The sequence below is a fragment of the Dicentrarchus labrax genome, unplaced genomic scaffold, assembly GCF_905237075.1.
Source record: "Dicentrarchus labrax unplaced genomic scaffold, dlabrax2021, whole genome shotgun sequence".
In the NCBI taxonomy this organism is placed as follows: domain Eukaryota; kingdom Metazoa; phylum Chordata; class Actinopteri; family Moronidae; genus Dicentrarchus; species Dicentrarchus labrax.
The window spans coordinates 630,658-650,931 of NW_026136722.1; the positions used below are offsets into that span (position 1 = coordinate 630,658).

Below are 20,274 nucleotides of genomic sequence, written 5' to 3' on the forward strand. Positions count from 1 at the left end.
GGAGTTAATGCTCATCTGATAGCAAAAGATACATCCTGATTATTGTCAGCACTCTATAGGTATAAATGAAAAATAATGAATGAAAAATATGATGCTTCCTTATGCCATTAAGTATACATTGTGTGGGTAGATTCTTTCACAGTTGGGATGAAAGATGGGAAATGGGTGGTTCTAATGGGACAGAAGGGGTGAGGATGTAGATAAATCTATGAGGAATTAAAGGATGGATGATGCATGATATTGCAACCAAAGTCAACAACTAGAAACTAACAAAACATCTAGATATGTTTTAACTCTCCAACCTGTGTTACTGACTCCTTCTCGTTTGTAAAGTTTGTAAAGTGCCTACATCATCAGCGTGTCTCTGAAATGAAAGTGCTTTACTCTTCGTGGCTTTAGAGGTGCCCAAAGCAACCCAAACTCTCACTTCCAAAGTATAAACCGATATAGGACCGTGCTCCTTTTGTTTTGATGCTTAGGCCTTCCTGATGTCCATGAGGTAAATATTTACAAATGTTGAGCCCAAATCAATATTTCACTCAACAAAAATCAGCCACATAACCGGAGAGGGTAGATTACTGGATCCCAGGAGACCAAAGTCACCCCCAAGGTATTTGATTTGCATTCCAATTGTTTTGACATGGCTTCGGTGTAATTCACTGCGTGCCTCTGAAGGTGAAGCGCTGCAGGCTAAACCACGTGGCTAATTTACAGCAGAGAGCCACACACTGCTGCTCTCTCCCTCTATTTGATATGCTGCTGTGGCGCCGGAGCTGCTTGTGCCAAGAAAGCAAGGCTACGTTAGAAAAAAAAAGAAAAAAAATACAACATAACATTTTCCCCTCTCTGCTCTAATATTACGCTCCAGTGCCCAACTTTGATTATTTTGTATGGTGTTAATTTTACGTTGTCACTGTCGCCTTGTTTATAGCTGTGTGTGCGTGTCCGCGTCTGTTGTGTAGAAGGAGCATAAAAGATCAGTTGTTAAAATGTCAGTTGACTTCTCATTTCCAAAGACAGGCTGCTTGGTGTTGTTTTTCATTATTACATCATTATAATTTGTATGGAAACTGGATCTGAAAGCAATTATGCTTTGTATAACATTCAGTGATTGCTCTCATTTTCAGAAATTACCTCTGTCTTTGCTACAATGTGACAACATAAATGAACTCTGTGTGTCCACAAATGCAGCCAGATGATTCAGCATGTTAAAATATTCAGGGGAAATATTCATTGAGAGGGTTCATTTGCATATGTAGCAAAGAGCTCGGGCATTGCGAAACAACAACAGAGGAAATTACAGTTTATTATCTTTCCACAATCCTCGACCACAGCCTCACATTGTCTCCTTCTCATTTACTCTCCAGCCTCGGCCATTTCTTCCTTTCTTTTTTCTTTTCTTGCTCTGCCACTCAGATTGATTCCGCTTTTTTAATTTCACAGCATAATCCAATAAACTTTATTGTTATTGCTGCAATTAACATTTAAGCTCGGCAGTGTAAAAAATGAGACATCTGTCACGGTCGGCGTGAGTCACGTGACTTCGGTCATGGCTTCACGGTCGGTTAACGTTCCCTCCCTCCGAGGGGCTTGGTAGTTCTGTGAGCGGCTCTCCCCCGGCTACCTGCTCCTCCGGGTCCCACCTGCAACACTGAAACAAATTAATTATATCGATTTAAAAAGCCTCTAATGACTTTAGAACAGTAAATGTATTAGAGGTTTAATCACTCCTCATTTCACAGCCCTCACATCACATCATGGCTAAGTTCATTTGCATTTAGCACCATATACGTACACCACACACAGACTGTATCAAATTATGAGCTGCTGCATGTACAGTAGGCACTCTGTATGCAGTCTTACAGAGTGGGCAGCTAGCTATTTGTTGATTTTCTGCCTCTTGGTACCAGTGTAATCACTTATAGATTTTGCTCTGATCCCCCGGTGGATTGAAAATTCTTAGGAACCCTCAGGCCACAGTTATTGCTATTCACACATCCTGCCCAAATAATCAGCTACTGTAGCAATGGGCCAGCAGCAATCTGCCAACTGTTACATTATGTGGGCATGTGGAGTAGACAAAATCTGCTGTTGAATACGAAGTAGCAATCACTTTGTTAAATGTCCAAGATTTGATGCACTACAGTATTAAGTTGTTGTTCCCGGTCGTGGTTGTTGCTTATTTGTGCGTGTTTCCAGAGGGAAAGAGCTTAAAAAGGCACAAATATTTATCCCGACGTCACCCTCGAACACCATTTGTCAATACAACACACTCTCACTGTCTATGGTATACAGGTGAAAAGATACTGGGGAAGATCATCCTAAAATTAAGGTGAACTCTTTTGCAAACTTCAGCCTAAGACTGGATGATGTCATAGATGTCATGGGGGAGAGATGTGACAGATTTGGCAGCAGGTGGGGTATAATCAGGATAATAAAGGAAGAAAAACAAAAGAGATGAAGTGGTGACAAATTATATAAACAGGCAGATGGAAAAAAGAAACACAGATGAGACAGAGAAGGACCAGATAAACATTGAAAGATGGTTCTAAGTGAAAAAAAAAGTTGAAATATCACGCAGGTGGGCGTATACATTTGTCCTCCACTTCAAGACTCCATCCAAATCCCATATTTCTGCAATACTGTTGAGTCATTTTGTATTTATGCTAACCTCTCTTGCTTTTAGCCACTGTCAAGCTTTACATACTTGGCTGTTAACAGACTGTGAAATTGAAAGAAGTAATAACATTATCTATAAAACGGGAATGAAGGATGAAGGCCTTCTTGGTGCAATGCAGGCACTGCTAATTAACTACCAGAAACAAGTGGTTAGGGAAAGGAGAACTGGGGGTCAAAGAGTCATATTAGTGGATAAAAAGAGGAGTCAAAGCTTAACAGAAGAGAATATTTGACAGCCGGCTGACCCCTAACCTCAGTCCTGACCTCGGCAGTGGCGAGCAGGACGGAGGTCAGCTGATCTATTATCTCCAGCAGTGGCCAAAGCATCCCTTTATTTCCATACTCATCTACAAACGTCCAGAAAAACCGAGTATAATCATTGTTTCGAATTGATCTGATCCTTTACCGTCCCCATCTGTCATGCCTGGTCTGCTCTCCTCTGTACATCCATTTTTATCTGAATATTGTATCGTACATCACTGAATGCAAATGGGGCAGTTTATCTTTGTGTCACTGTAACACTCAGCCAATGTCTCCTCGGCTTGGCCGTTCTCTTCGGAGGGGATTGTGGCGTGGCCTGGGGCATTGAGGGGTAGTGAAACAGAGGTGTTTAATAACTGCCAGAGGATATTGTTCAGACGAATTCTAATCGCATTGATTAAAGGTATTGACCAGTGGGACCCAGGGGTTTTTACAGTCCCTTTGCCTTTATCAATCATCCAGCTACACTATCCTCTCTGAATCGTCATACTGTATGCTCACTTACACTGTCAAACAGCTAATATAATACATGTTGCATAATTAAGTGTGAATCTATCGTGACGTCCCCCTTTGGTTTGTGAAGTATCGTTTTGAAGCTTTGAGGTTGCCGTTATGGGTGTCGCCATGTTGGGTTTTTGCTACCAGCAACAGTGACGTACTGCAAAATTGAGCTGTGCTCACTGGTTGCTCATAGTTCCAACCTGTCTGTAGGGTCACACACTTATGTGTTATGTATAAGAGAACAGTTCAGGCAAGAAATAGGCAACACACTAACAGAATCTTGATTCATATCTGATCAGCACTGCCTAGTTTGACAGTTTGATTTGAGTTTCATGCGCTGCGCTGGACGGACTCATTGAGAATGACTTCAGTCACAACATAGCTACGCCCAAAAGCATACTCTGCTTTATCGTATATTTTACTCTAAATGGGACCATAATTTACTAAATAAACGTCATGCTCTATGGAAGAAGAGTAGAAATTAGAGACTGAAACCATAAACTCATTAGGAAACCGTTTACTGAGCTACTAAATCAATTGAGAAGTCGGATCATTTTCAACAGAGCTGAATACAAACGCAGGTCTTTTTGATAAAAATGGAGCTGCCCCCTGCTGGACATTAGATAGAAGACAGGTTCAAGTTACTTCCACATTGGCCTCACTTCTCAGACCCAAAAACTTTTGTCTGCTATTTATTTATTGTTAGTGTCTACATATATATGTAACGTGTATGTCTGTGTTTACGTACTATATACTGTACTGCATTAACTGAGTAAGGTATTGACAGCATCAGCAGAAATTATTGAACTAATGGTTAAAATGACCAAATTTTCATAATGTTCACTCTTTAATCCTGCCTCTATTTCCCCCCTCACAGGGTATCTACAGCTGTATCCACGGGGTACAGATTGAGGAGAAGAGCAGCTCAGCATTGAACTCCCCATCAGCCACCATGAACAACACCCATTCCAACATCATGCGCCTCCTACGCACCGCCAAGAACATGGCCTCCCTGTCAGGGGTAAACGGCTCTCCACACAGCGCTCTGGACTTCATTCGCCGTGAATCCTCTGTTTATGACATCTCGGAACACCGGCGCAGCTTGGCGGGCCACTCAGACTGCAAGCCACCTTACCTGCCAGAAGACAACATGTTCAGTGACTACATCAGTGAGGTGGAGAGGACGTTTGGCAACATCCACCTGAAGGACAGTAATCTGTACCAGGACCACTACCTGCACCACCATGGCTCGACACTAGGGCTCAGCGGACCTCCTCCCAACAGGCCCCATAGTTTGGGCAGTGCTAGTTCTCTGGAGGGTGGCATGTTCGACTGTGACAGCCTGGGTGGAGGGGTGGCCCCTATTTTCACCACCCAGCCCTGCTCAGCACTGACCCACAGGAACATGAGCAAGTTTGACCTGCTGTCTGGACAGACTCCTCCCCCAGGCCAGGGCTTTAAGGGAGGCCTGCCGGACCTGTACGGGAAGTTCTCCTTTAAGGGTGGTGCCTCGAGTTCCACATACATCCCTGGACATAATTACTGTGGAGGGAGAGGTGATGATGATGGGAATATACGTTCAGATGTCTCTGACATTTCCACGCACACAGTAACTTATGGAAACCTGGAGGGTAACGCCAAGAAGCGCAAACAATACCGTGATAGCCTGAAAAAGAGGCCGGCCTCTGCCAAGTCCAGACGGGAGCTGGATGAAATTGAGCTGGGTTACAGGAGGAAACCGTACCACATCAGCCACCACCACTACCACGGCCACCGCTCTACCTCCCCACCACTTTTCCCCTCTGAACGTAAGAGAGGAGGAGGAGGTGGAGGAGGAAACAATGATGCGAACTATCTCTTCAGAGAAAAGGAGAGCGTTAGGGATTTTTATTTGGACCAGTTTCGGCCCAAAGAGGGCGTCCCTCAGTGGGAACATGTGGACCTGACAGAGGGCCCTGGGAACAGAGATGGAGTAGTGGGGGCCTGCACCACCCTGGTTCCGGTGGATGACTTTCTTAAGAGCAAACCCAAAAAGTCTGATACAAAGAGCGGGGGAGGATCTGGACTGGCAGGGGGAGAGTGGGAGTGCAGAAACTGTCGGGCTAGCGGGGGAGGAGGGGGCAAGCAGATGTCCATGCATGGAGGAGGTGGTGGTGGGTATGGTGGTGGTATAAGCTGCGGGTCCTCGGGAGGCGGAGGAAACAGCCGCCCTAGCTCTGCGACCTGCATGCGCTGCGAGGGCTGTAAAAAGACAGGAAACCTCTACGATATCAGCGAGGACAACAACCACCTCTTGGAACAGATGGGGGGAGGGTCAAGTGGGGGAGGAGGAGGCGGCATGGGTGCAGTCCCTCAGTCTCAACCTCAGGGCCAGCAGAGGAGGAAGGGTGGAGGATTAGGCAAACCACTTAGGCGGCAGCACTCATATGACGCATTTGTCGACCTTCAGAAAGAGGAGTCAGGTGGGATGGGAAGTTTGATGGGGGGTCTAGGAGGAGGTGGAGGCGTGAGCGGGGCAGGAATGGGAGGGATGCTGCCCCCACCCAGAAGTGTTAGCTTGAAGGAGAAAGAACGCTACATGGAGGGCACCAGCCCCTTCGCACACATATTTGAGCGTCACGGGGGCTCGGAGAGAGAAAGGGAAAGAGACAGGGACCCATTGTTTTACGGAGGTGAGGGCCGGAAAGGTTCCGGCTCACCATTCGGCCTGTTCAGAGGCGGTGAGGGCCTCCACCGCCGATCCATCGGAGAAAGAGACATGAGAGACAGGGATAGGTCTTTGATGGAAGGAGGAGGTGGGGGAGCGTTCTCTTTATCCAAATCTCTTTACCCTGACCGGGTAAACCAAAACCCCTTTATACCCACCTTTGGTGACGACCAGTGTCTGATGCACGGAGCCAAACAATATTACATGAAAAAGCAACAGCAGCAGCAACAAGTTGCCAAAAACAGCCGAAGTGACTTCAGGAGCCAGATGAGCACGGCGTCATATCTGCCAGCGTCCGCCACGGCCGGGGTGATGTCCAACGTGGCCCCCCGGTTCCCGAAAGAGCTCAGCCTTGGTGGAATGAACCACCATGGCTCCATGCTGGGGGTTGGCCCCCCGCGTCCCTTCAATGGAAGCAATGGCCATGTGTATGAGAAACTCTCCAGCATTGAGTCTGACGTGTGAGAGAAAAAGGGGGAGGAGGAGCCGACATTGGCAAGGGAGAAGGAGGGGAGGAATAGAGGCACATAGTGTTAGGAGATCAGGGATGATTTTACAGACACTGTACACACACTGCAACCCTAGCCCATATTGGGAAAGCAAGATGAGGTAAAAGAGGAGAGAGCTAGAGTAGGCAAAGACTGAAAGGTAGAGATTGTGAAATAGAAAGGGGAAAAGAAATCTTGATTTTTGCAAGAAAATCTGGGTAAAAAAATCAGGACACCCTGAGGAGGTGTGGGATTTTAACCCTCTCTCAGAAATGGCCAAAGCTATTCTACTTTTGTGTCCAAACACAGTCAATTAACATTCCCCCTCAACATCACAAATGCACTCCAACTCCAAGTCCATCATTTCATCCACCAGTGAGGCAGAAGTCAATGTACTTGGTTATTATCGCAAAGAGGTGACACCTCATCTTAGTTCGATATTGGACATGTGAGCCTGGTGCGATTTGATGGCTGTCTGAGAGCTCCCGCTGAGCTCTTATGAAGAAAGACTGCGAGAGTGGAGAGAGGAGCGAACTGCCCATCTGCCCCTGTGTCACCGCAGAAAAGGAGACATTGTCACGTTTACACAGGAGATGACTAGTGCTTCTTTCTCTCCCTCTCTCTCTCTCTCTCTCTATCTCTCTCTCTCTGGAAGGAGACAGCCTGGCCTGTCCATCTCTCTCCGTCCTGCACTCGTCCCTATCTTCTGTTCTCCCCCTCTCTCCTCTTTCTCTCAGCCCCCGCTACTCCTCCTCATCCCTAATGCCAAAAGAGCTGATCTTGTTTGCTATGAGAAATACAATCATGAATGATAATAAGATATTCTTATAGAAAAAAACAGGGTATAAGAACAACAATAATATTGATAACGTTGTGAATAACAAAGATGTTAGTGCTGATTATGATAACACTGCTTATAATATCACTAAGTTTTTCTTGCTTTATTTTCTGTTGGTATAATATTTCACTACTGTTTTAGTATCTGTAGTTGTATCCTGCCTGCCCCTGGTGGCAGCAGGAAGGTTGTTTTTAGTTCAACAAACAAGCCAGAAAGACTGAGTCCTTAACTCCTGTTTTTTCTGTTTTCTGTAGAATATTTTACTCCATGCTCATACATTTATTTGCTTCCTTGTGGAAAAACTGGATCTCGAAGACACATTTAGAGCTGAAAGATCCTTATTTGATGTTTCAAGACATTACAAATCAAGTGTACACACACGCGCACACACGAAAACACAGTTTTTTTGTCGGCCTGAACTTGTGCTACTGTGAACAATACGTTCCGTCAGAAGCCGAAGATACTGAGAGGAAGGACGTGCCTTAATGGTCTCCAGTGGATGTGTCCTCCAGTTCGCATGCGGCCCTCACGCCGCAGCAGCACCGGGACGGACCGGCATGCTTCAAGGCTGCTCGGTGTTCTCTTCACGTTTATGAGCCAAAAATGCAGTAAAAATTTACAGCAGGCTCGAGACGCTGCTGCTGCTGCTGGTTTAGATACAAGAATGCCGTCGCAGATGTTTTATAACTTCGTAAAAATTATTTCATATGTCAAGTATGGGCAGTGCTTTATGAAGCTGTTGTATTCAGGATGTCCCACTGTCACGGATAGACGTCTCACTTCACAACACGGCAGCCTTTAGACCACTTCTTTCATTCAGGTTACATGATAACAGTCACCAGGCACTTACTTCTTTTTCGGCCTCTCACTAGTATCTCCCAGAAGGCATTACTTTTCACTCACGGTCTGAGAGGCGCACACAGAAAGCTTTGTTTGTACATTGTGTATGATTAATATTATGCACTGTCGTTTATGTAGGCGAAATGCTACAAAATGTGTAGGAGAAGTGTTGTTGCCGCATGACAATGATAAAAGCTTGAGCTGAGGAGGATGTCTATTTGAGAGAGGCCTCTTAAACACTGACTGAGGTGTCAGGAAGGCGGCCATCTTGCGAAAGCTTTTTCCGGGCTTTTTCCTTTGACCGATGTAGATAGTCTTTTTAGCTGGAGAGGCCTCATTTATTGCACAGGACCTTTTACTCAGTGTAGGTTCAGGCACTCAGTAGACATGCCTTATCGTCCCATCACCCCCTCCCCACCCCCGAGCTGTCTGATGATGACTCATCATTTTACTGTACAGAATAAAGAAGCCTCTTTTAGTTATTTAAAGGTTTGATCTTAGATTAGATGTCAGAAGTTCAAGGGCTGCGGGAGATTGTGCAGGAGTGCTGGCCTGAGATTGGAGCTGCTGGAGTGTGTAGAGTGTAATCTTTGTCATTGCGGACTTCTATCTTATACCCTAATCTAAATGCACCTGTGTAATAGGTTGGCGTGCGTGCGTGTGTGTGTGTGGAGGGAAGCAAGCAAATCATGTCTGAATGATAACAGCTGTTTGTTTTTTTTTCCTAACACTAACCTGCTGATAACTATTCAACAGCCTCTCCTCATCCCTCGCTCCACAGATAACAGCGTTAAAGTGAGACTGATCGAGTTAGCCTTAAATCAAACAGATTCAACCACGCCCCCCCCCCCCCCACCCACCCACACACGACTCTCCTAATAAATAGATTGGGATCTCTGGAATTTTTATACGCACACATTTTGAAAGTTCAGGTCAACCATTATCAGCACGGTGGTAGAAGAAGGAGACGGGAAAACGGGGAATGACGAGGAAATAAGAACGAGCAGAAGAATGACTTTGGAGTGGGCATCAATCAGTGTCAGCATTTGTATGTTCAATCTTTTCCTTGTAAATAATATATTTAAAACTCTTTTCACTTTGTACAGTAAACAGACAGACAGGATGTAACTTTCAAAATGTTTTACAGCAATTTAAGAAATAAACAAAACAATAATAAAAACTCATAAAAACTAAAAAAAACACATGAACAAAAATATGCAAAATATAGTTAAGACACAAATATTACTAATCATAAGTGATATAATTGAACCTCTTTTTCTTTAAATCTCATGTTTACTTAATTATGATAGTTTACCAATCAGTATACTGATTATGTTAAGAATTATGCTTTTTCATATTTTCACTAAAGTGTTGGAAATCGAGGATAATTTACTGTAGGTGTAGACGTTTGGTGATTAAAGGGGAAAGTTTAGTTTTAGGAGTCTTTGCTAAGTTTCCCTTGAATTGTGTTAGATTCTCTCTTTTTAAGGTAAGCTCTTCTTCATGCTTTTTGAGATAAATTCAATTATCTACACATTTATGTAATACAATATTACATGTATACATAGATGATATTTGCATATAGAGGCAGTATATTGTGATCCTTCATTTTTAAGCAGCAATCCTTGTTAAAAACTTACAAGATATTTGTGTTTTTGTTGCCCGTTTTTTTGACCTGGGCTCTAATGGTGATTGCACACAGAATTTAGAGCCATCGTTGGCCCCGGCCTATCCTGTTCCCGCTCTGTGTTTGGGATAGACATCACTGTGGTAAAGGAAGATATATATATATATATATGATATATATGTACACACACAAATCTGCGCTGGACATTTCTCAGTGTTGATGTTTTGTTAATATTGCTGAGGATTTCTGCACAAAATTGTGGAAAACCAAGAACAAGTGTAGTTCATCTAATTGAGAATCCATTTGAAGCTGAAATGCATTTGTGCAACCCCTTATTAAAAGGTGCAACAATTCTTCTGTCATGTCTCATTTTATGTTGCCTTTTGCTTCAGGGGAATCAGCCGTTGCTATATTTTAGCTCACATATTACTAAACCGCGTTATTTGACAGCTGAAAACACTTAAATGCTTTGGATTCTAATTTATTCTGTGCAACTTTGTGCACTGCTTGTTTCTCCGTATGAGACGGGAAATATAATTTGTAATTTGTTGTGTACATATGCAATTCTGTCCCCATGCAGTCAGAAATTATTTCCCCTGCTCTTCTTCTGTATGGTACTGATTCCAATAAGTCTCTATAATCTTCTCCCCAGCCCTGAGAGAAGAAATTCATCTCTCTTCTGTTTTTCTCCTCAACTGCTATCATGTCTACTGGATTGATTGAAAAGTGAAAAATGTATCCGTGTGCACGTAAACTCCGTTAGGTTTGCATATTTTTCTTACAAGCCACCAGGTTTTTTTTTTTGGGTTTTTTTTTCCTCATTTGCAATAAACAGCATGACCAAACAGAAAATGCTCTTACTGTACACTGTATGTGCCAATACATCAGTTCCTGTTGTTTTTTAATGCATTGGAAGGCGAGCTATAAGGCCGGTTTACAGCTGCTGGTTGTGAAGTCAAGGTGCACTGTGGTAAACATGCTATCATCAGGCTTTTACCACCTCCAGCTGCTCTGCTCTGCAGCCAGCGTGTGCAGGTCAGGCAGTGATGCAGAGTAAGCATGGCTCGTCAGAAGTCTTTATTTCCCTTACGGCCAAATTGGTCCCAGCCTCACTTCTCTGCACACGAGCATGCCACAACACATTTGGTCAAATGCTTCATGTAGAGCAAAACACTGTGTCACATTTTTTACAACACAAGAAAAAATGGCTGTGGCAAGTTAGCACGCAGGAACATCCTGAAGGTGGAGGATGTAAATATCACCTCAGCTGACGTGTGTTTTTCTGTCAGGAATACTGACACATGGGACCAAATAACAGCACGACGTGGTCAGCTACAGGGATCGATGCACCTGTTAAACTGACTTGTGAAAATGTCATTTTTGCTTTTTGTTTTGTTTTGTTTTGGAGGGAAGATATTAGATATGTTTGTTTCACATCAATGTCTCTAACATATTAAGTTGAACTGCTTAATCACGCTGGGTTTTTTTTATTATCAATGAGTCACGCAGATAGAAAGAATTATACTGTGATATTATATGATTGATTTGTTGTGAAGCTCCATGTAATTTAGCTGCTTATAATTTCCCAAATCACCCTGATTCATTGCAGAACTTGTTTACTAATATTTCAAAGTTCTCTCTGTGTGCGTGTATAACTATGTATTGATATTGCTTTATATTGATGCATACAAACTTTTCTATTAAATTGTGTACAGTTTTGTTTGTTTGTTAATATTGCTATTTTTCATCACCATCATCCATACTTGAGAATGGCTTGCTTTACCTGAATGAAAAGTGATGACAATATGACATAAGGGGTTGCTACTAAATGTATTTCACAAGGTGAACAGGTTAATGAAAACACACATCGTCACTGATTAAATTTACTGTGGGTTGACAAAAATGTAACATATGAATAGCATCAATTGTATACATAATGATATACATAATATTATTCTTGGCCATTCTTTTCTCTTTTTGTGGCCCTTTTCTTTGAAATAATCCCCAAATTTTTACACCATACGAACAGAAAACGTCACAAAAACAAATAATTGTACAGGTTGTGTAAATACTGAATATTTGGGGGAAAACATTTACCTTCTTTTTTTTGTATGGAAACGGATCAAAGTAATCTCAATAACAAAATTAACCACGTCATGACAAAACTGCAAAAAAACATCATTAAGGTACTTCTAATAAGGATAATACTGATATCTACAATTATAAGTGCTTAAATAAGACTATTCTTTCTCTTTGTACATGATGAACAAAATGAAGTGTTGAGTATTAATAATAAAAAACTCTAAGTTTCACGCATATGGCACTGAGTCTTTTTAAGCTTTTTGTGTTTACCTCTGAATTTTGACACTTCATTTCCTTTCAAACTAACTCTTCTGCACACCCCCCACCCCCCGATTCTTGACATTTGGCCCGGTGTATTTATGTGCCAGAGAACTTCCCGATTCTTACATCTCTTGTGCATGGCTCTCAGATGTCCCCGCCTCTGACTAGGTCTCTGCCCACTGTAGTGGACACACTGTCTGGCTCTCAACCTCCTGCCTTTACTCTCTCTCTCTCTCTCTTGCTCTCTGTCACAGGCCTTCATTCATTGTCATTCTCTCAAATACATGATCTTTCTGTCGCACACAAGCTGTTCTCTCTCTCTCTCTCTCTCTCTCTCTCTCTCTCTCTCTCTCTCCTGGCTGGCAGGAATTCCTGGGAGAGGAGAGGCCTGCCTGAGAAAGGAGGGCCATATGGTGACTGTATGGTGGAGTGGTTGGGTCTGGGTCTGTCCCCTCAACAACCCACACTGCTGCTGGCGCTCCGCAAAGCCTCGTCTGATGCCGTCCAGCCCCCTCGGGGTTCTCTCCGGCTGCTCTCTCAGGCTGGTCTCCCCCTCATTCTACACACACACACCCACACACACCATCGCTGCTCCTGACGGACTTTGCAGCAGTACAGTAGACCTGCCCAGGACAATTTAAAGATTTTAAAAGACGTTCAAACTGAACTGACACCCATTTCAGTTCACCTTTAAAACAGCACAAAATGGTCTATTACACTATAATGTGTTTTTTTTTTAACTTTTATTTATCCAGGAGAGATCAACATTGAGATTGAGGTTGTCGTTCACAATGCATAATAATTATCTGAGGTCAGGGAAGCGGGACAGATTAGAAAATCTGGATGATGAAAGTAAATGAAGAAAACCCACCCCTGTCTCAGCAATTGCCATCAAACTGACATTGAGAAGGGCATTTATCTTCCAGCAGTCTCCCAATTCTGTTGCGTTGCCAAAAGTGTAATATTGTGCTTGTACTGAGCAGGTCCCCTGTGCAAATGTATTTAAATGTATGAATAATAAGTAGGGCATTCTGTAAAGGAGGATACAGGCAAAACATCCCAGAGAAAATCAAAGCTAATATCATGTGCATTTAGCTTGGCTACTACTTAAGATAAATAAGCTCTTTTTCAGCAGTATGTCATCTCTTCTAAGTTGTACTCACAAACACCAGCTTCTGGCCCGAGTTTATATTGCTTCATGAAGATGGAAATCAGATTCAATATCATATTGAAGATGTGTGTGTTTAGGTGTTCTCATGATGATGTTTTGACCTCTCACATTGCAAAAAAATCAAAAAATACTGTTTAGTTTTTTCGCTGTTATACACCGAGCTGGGCTGTGTAGTCTGTAAATTGTACATTTTGGCATTTTAACAAGCAGATCCAGACTGACTTAAAGATGTATTTGTTTTTTTTGTTTTTTTACAGCTGGTCAAAGATGGAGGATGGGTGCTATGTGTGTAAACCAGCACTAAAAACACAGTTAGTGCTCATTCCTAGTTTACCTAGGACCCTGGGAAAATATCCAAGTCCTACATGTGCTCTTCCAGGGTCCTATGTTCCCAAGGTTAGGGTTGGTTGGTTTGGTAACATGGGACCCTGGGTACATAGGACCTTGGGCACTTAAGACCTTGGGAACATAGATAAGCTCCTGTTATTTTGCATAGTGATACATCATCTCTTCACTCTGTCTGTGGCATTTAGAGATAGCTTTCTGCCTTTCAAGAGAAAGAATGAGATTAGTGCCCAAGTATAAAATGTGAAAAGAGTGCAATTCTGTCAGTTAGTATCAAGCTCTGCCACAGACCTGTCAATATTTATGCTGGTCACCAATCAGATGTTACAGGGGTTGAAAAGACAGAGGTTAAAATGTACAAAGTAGCCTTTTAATGAAAGTCAGCTGCTATGGTGATTTGGAGTGATCTGACAGCGAGGGAGAATATGCAAAAACATGGTCCTTCAACAGACTACAGACTACAGCCATGCTAGCGGCTCTCAGAGGTTGGGTAGAGGTTGTGTGCTTTGAGCTAAATGTTAACATCAGCAGGCTAACACGCTCCCAATGACAATGCTACCATGTTAATGTTTAGAAGGTCATATTTACCATGTTCACTACCTTATTTTAGTGTTAGTTTTAGCACAAATACTGTGGAGGCTGATGGGAATACCATAAACCAAAATATTTTAAACATTTAATTTTGACCTGTTGATGATGTTAGATGAAATGCTGTGTATGTGTGTACCACATGTTATTTCTGGTCAAACGTGATGGACAAACTGCTCGACTGACATTACCATCCATAGAACCATGCTGCTGGTGATATGGGTGAGGGGTAGAGGGGAAGAGAACGTTTTTTTGGAGAGAGAAGGAGAGCATTGAAGACGAAGGGGGAGAGAGAGAGAGAGAGAGAGAGAGAGAGCTGCATTTAGGAACTCAGACCATCATTTCAGCTACCTCCCAAAATAGTGAAGATGGGATGCTGTAGCCGGACTATCTCTATGTGCAGCTTCTCCCAGCACGGACTCTCACCCGCGCTCCCCACAGACCACAGCAGGGAGAATGGTGGAAAACCAGGAAGTTCAGAGGCATGATGGTAAACTTGCTGACACAAGAAAACTAGACAGCCGGGCTCTGCAATGTTGAGTGGTGCAAAGCATACTAGGAGTGAGGCTACCTGCTGCACAATACTACAACTGACTAACTCCACTCTGTATGCTAAATATCTGACCTACTCTCTTCCCTCTGAGCCTTTGGTCCATACCTGCACACAGCAGCCCGCCTGTCCCCACCCATGACACCCACCTCCTCGTCCATCATCCCTGGAACAGCAATCCCCCCCCCATCACTCCTAGCTCACATTAATTTTTCAGTCACACTGGCAAGCAAGACTTATTAAATTATTGATGGTGGGAGTGAGGTGTGAGGGAAAAGGATGAGATATATTAGTAAGATAGAGAATCACGTGTGAGGTTGCACACCACCGTAAATGTGAAATATCGCTCAACAGTTTGGTTATTTTTGTTACTGTCAAAGATTAGCTGAAGGAAATGTAGTTTTTATTCTGGTTTGGGGAGCTGGACAGTCTGAAGAGAAACCTGACAAGGATGTATCTGAAGGCCGAAAACCTTCAACAGTTCTAATTCACCAGCCAGTCAGAGGTGAAACCTTGCTCTCTATCTGCCTCTCAGTGTTGCACTACCCTGTCACCCTTTCCTATTCCCCTTTCCTTCACCCATCACCTGATACTCTAACACTTCCTTCCTTTTGCTTCCCTACTTCTCTGTCTTTCTCTCTTGCTCTCTTTACCTCTCTTTATCCCACTCTCACTCCCTATCTTTCCAATGCCCCCTTCTATTGTGCGTCATCTTGAATTATTAGGATGGAGGGAGAGGTGTTGGGGGTGGTGGGAGCCTCGTGGTAATAAAAGGAAGAGGGCCCTGTGAGTTATGGATGAGAGTTCAATGGATTATGGAGAAATGAGAGGGGGAGCAGGATGGAGGGAGAAGAGGGGTAAAAAGGACAGATGACAATGGTGGAGGTGCCACAGTGCGTCCATAAAGCAAGCTTCGTTTTCAGTGATACAACTCACTTTATCCTTGAAACTTGTGACCTTAGAAGCCTCATTGCTTTGCAGAATATTGCTCAGCTTTTTTTTGTGTGTGCACCAATATCTACAGCACTGCTCTGTCTTTCATTTGGTCTCTCTTGCCATTTTTTTCTATCATTGCCTCTCCCTTCTTTTTCTACTCTTTATAAAGTACCTACATTTGAACAATTAACAGTTACCTAGCAACAGGATATATTATTTCAAAAAGCAGAGAGGGTCTGAGGCAGCAGTATGTTATTTACAGTAATATTATTACATACCAATAAAACATTTCAAGCTCACCTTTCAGTAAATGTAAGTAATGTAATGTAAATGTAAGAGGGTCTGAAATATTGAACAAGAGTGGCGGAGTTGTTCAGTTTAATCTAATTCCTGCTTTTGGTATGGCAATGGAAGGCAGATTCATGTGTGTGACACATGCTGATTACACTCACCTCCGCACACTGCGAGCAAACTGTTCCTTGAGATTTGATTTGGCTGGACACTGTGATTGTTCTGTATGTGTGTGTGTGTGTGTGCGTGTGTGTGTGTGTGTGTGTGTGTGTGTGTGTGTGTGTGTGTGTGAGTGAGTGTGTGTGTGTGTATGTGAGCTCCTTTTGGAGGAACATCAGCCTCTGATTTCACACAGCAGCTGGACAGCACACCAGCATTCATGATCTATACAGTGGAGGAAGACTGCATGTGATCAATACACACGAAGCATATAGAATTGTGGCTTATGGGGGTGGTAGCTTCTTTCATGATGCGGCATTCAGAGAGTAAATACTGGGAATTGGAGAGCGTCGAGGAAGGTTGTCGGCACTGTTTTTGTCCTGACCTCTAAATGTCCTATTCTGCTCTGGCTGACGTCCATCATATAACATGGTCACACAAGGAGTGAACCTTTTTTTCATTTGTGAATTCTTGTTTGATGTTATTACTGAAGTTCATAAATGTATGATTATAATTGGATGGCAATAAGGAAAACATATACTGTAAAGGAATAATTCGATCTTCTCATCTTGCTCTCTGCAAGAAAGCAATACCGGTATGCATATTTTCAAAAATGTCACCTATGGCTTTAAAAGTCCAACCCACTGCTTGTTCATCTAAACTAAACTAAAACTCTGACCATGTGTCAGTCACTGGCAGTATACCTTCATAGCATGCAGAAAATAATTCATTTAAACTTACTTAAACCCTGTGAGCATGGTCCAGGCATAGTGAAGGTTGGTACAATTGTCGGTTAAAGGCAAACCATATAATCACAACATGAATATCCTCCAATCACCTACAGTTTTCACAAGTTCCACAGACAAAATTAAACATTCACTTAAGCATTTTAAACACACAAACATTCACACCCTCCAAAATGACCACACAGCGCTGTCAGCATTTATTCCTTCAGTGTAGTCAATCACGTTCCTGCATGCCAGCAGCCATGTTGTTGCACCATGTGTTAAAGTTTTCAAATCATCAATTACGCCCACAGTGGAACAATTACTTCCTGAAACACAGTTTAGCACAAACTGTCACTGTTCTCTGGCACAGAATGATTCAGAGTTAACAAAGCACATGTGAACAGACAAAATGACAGGTGTGCCGACATGAGGATGAATAATCAAGATGAAGGTGAGACTGAATGGCTCACGAATCAAGATTTTGTATTGCGGAGAGAGAAACATGGGAAGAGAGAGAGAGAGCGATAGAGAGCAGAGTGCTGCGTGGAGAAAAAGACAGGGACAGATGGAGTGATGAGGACATCAACAAGTGAGAGATTGCTGCGATGGTAAAAGACAGAACGTGAAAAGGAAGTGCTGAAGAGAAAGGGTTAAAGAGGAGAGGGGAGAGAGATGGTTGCCTCAGCAACAGCAGCCAGCATTTTCTCTCCTTCTTTATCAATTCCTCTTGCACGCACACACACACACACACACACACACACACACACAGACATACATACACATGTTCACCCCCTCCTTCCCTCTTCTCCTCTCCCTCCATCATTTCCTCTGTGGCTCAGAGTTAAAGTTTTTGCAGGCGTATCTTAACGTGCAGCTCTTCCTGGAACAGATTTCTTCAAAGGGTGATGTGTTTGTCTGATGCTGTGGCAGCACTGGGAAGCACAGTATGTACTTTGAATGGTGTTGTACAATGTGTTCAACCAATGAGTTTAATCATATGACATAGTAACAGCCCTGTATATAGATAGTTTGTTCTGTATCTGTATCATCCTGTGCACCTGTCCTCAGCGCTGTCTTTAGGTTCACTGGCAGATAATGAGAACTGGAGCCCTTGTATGTGTCAACATACTTGGCCAATAAAGCTGATTCTGATATCATATCCTACATCATTATTAACATTTCCAATCTATCATAAACAGAAATAATTGTATTGTATAACTAATTATATTCCTATCAACACTGCTGTGAGAAAGATTCATAGATGTAAACCACATTCTTCAAGTGTATCATTGCTCCACAGAGAAATAAGTTAAATGTTAAATTATATGTACAGTCATGGCAAGGTGCTGTGAATAATTAGACAATAATAACTGTTTATTGATAGAGCTTTAGGCTGCAATATGCTTACAACTCTTCCAGTGCAACATGTTAACAGGCTGGTAAATATTTCCACTCTGCTGTATTTCTACCAGCTCACACTGAGATACACAGAAAAAACTCACATATGCAATAATGTTACAAAATGAAGGATTATATTCACTGTGTCATGTCAGTCTGTTTTTTAAGTATCATATTGCATTTATTACGAGCTGCACTCAACCTGTCAGCTTTCCGTCCTGTTGTTGTCTGCCTGACGTTGAACATGGCTCAGTCTTCCTGACTAAACCCTGTCATGCGTGTATCTGTGTGGCGCATCATCCCCACATGACAGCAGCCACGGGGGGAGGAGACCCAGTGTCTAAGGTCACTGTCGCATCACATGAGGAGTGTGTGAAAGCTTGTGTGTTGTGTCTGTGAGTGACAAGCGTGTGTTTCTTTGTGTTCTGTATATGCATGGCACATACACAGAAAGTTATATGGGCTCATATATGTGACGTGTGAGTATGTGGTATCTCCAGGATACCGGTATAAATTTGTGCGACGCGTATGTGATGCAATGCAGGATTGTGCTGTGTGTGTGTATTTTTTGTCCCTGTGTGTACATGCATGAAACATATATCATAGGAGAGAAGACCCCCCGAGGAAGAGTGGAGTAATAAAGAGCAGAGGCCTGCCACGAGTCACAAGGACAGAACGCAGCTGATGATGGCACCATCACATTTAATGGGCTTACAGGAGAGGGTGGGTGAGAGGAGAAGAAGAGAGGACAGGAGGAGCTGCTGGGGGAGGAGGCGAGACTGTTAGGCTAAGCAAAGGGGACCCTCAAGACAAACAGGCTTAATTGGGGCAATCGCTCTCCTCCACTTCACATTCTGTAATATAGCTGATTTGAATTATGATCTCAATATGTCCCTGAGAAGCCTGGCTCCATGATTCCCCTCTCCCTCTCAGACCCCTCCCCACTCAACATGATCCACTTCTAAAACCCTTACATCAAACTTTTTTACCTTCGCACCCTTTCAGTTTTGCTGCTTGGGACGTTGATACCTAGCCAGTCCCCTCCCCTCCCTCCTCCTCCTCCTCCTCCTCCTCCTCCTCTTCCCCCTCTGCCTCTTTCACACTCTCCCACCCTTCCTCCATCCCTCCCGGTATCCGTAGTGATTGGAGGCAGGGTTCTGAGGTTGCTAGGAGACGGGGAGAGTGTGGCAGCCCGGCCTCAGTGTGAGAGAGAGAGAGTTATGTGGTAGCTGTGAGGGACATTAGGAGAGAGCGCCCCCTGCTGGCCACTGTTGGCCATTGATACCTACAGAACTGTGCTCTCATGTTTGGTGAACACACAGAAGTGACTATATACGTGTTTGTGTGTTTATGCGGGACAGCTGTAGTGAATGTTGTTATGCTACTTTATCACCAGATTTGGTAGATATCACATGTTCAATGGGAACAATCACTCTAATGGTGATGAAGAGATGGAATACTGATCATGTCGCACTCATGTATCTTTGAGAAGAATACATCTTTGCATCATCCGATTATGTTAATGTCACAGATTTAGAGTTAGAGCTGTTGCAAGTGTATTTCAACTGGTCTGCGTCATATGCTCTTTGATCTAGAAGAGTTTCACTGAGATTGTACGAGGGGCAGCACACCTAGTCGCAATCAAAGTTCAAGATCTCATTTCTCCATGTCCTCAGAATTATGTTTTCAACCATGTATTATCAAAGCTGGGCCCATTCTCCTGATATAATACTTAATGTCCGTGGGACACTAATTGTGATATTGTAGAACACTCCAATGAAAAAGGATCAAAGACTGTGAAATTGTACCAAAGCATAACTTTAG

General features: G+C 43.1%; 1 protein-coding gene across 4 annotated transcripts in view; it reads left to right on the plus strand.

Annotated features, from left to right (window-relative positions):
- The window catches only part of grin2ba (glutamate receptor, ionotropic, N-methyl D-aspartate 2B, genome duplicate a), a 118,188-nt gene extending 105,935 nt beyond the window's left edge, over positions 1–12,253 (plus strand). For all 4 annotated transcript variants that reach the window (XM_051388300.1, XM_051388302.1, XM_051388303.1 and 1 more), the window contains exon 17: positions 4,319–12,253. In XM_051388300.1, coding sequence (XP_051244260.1) covers positions 4,319–6,613 — 2,295 coding nt within the window. In that variant the 3' untranslated portion in view covers positions 6,614–12,253. The remainder of the gene's footprint in view (positions 1–4,318) is intronic.
- Positions 12,254–20,274: the final 8,021 nt, after the last annotated feature.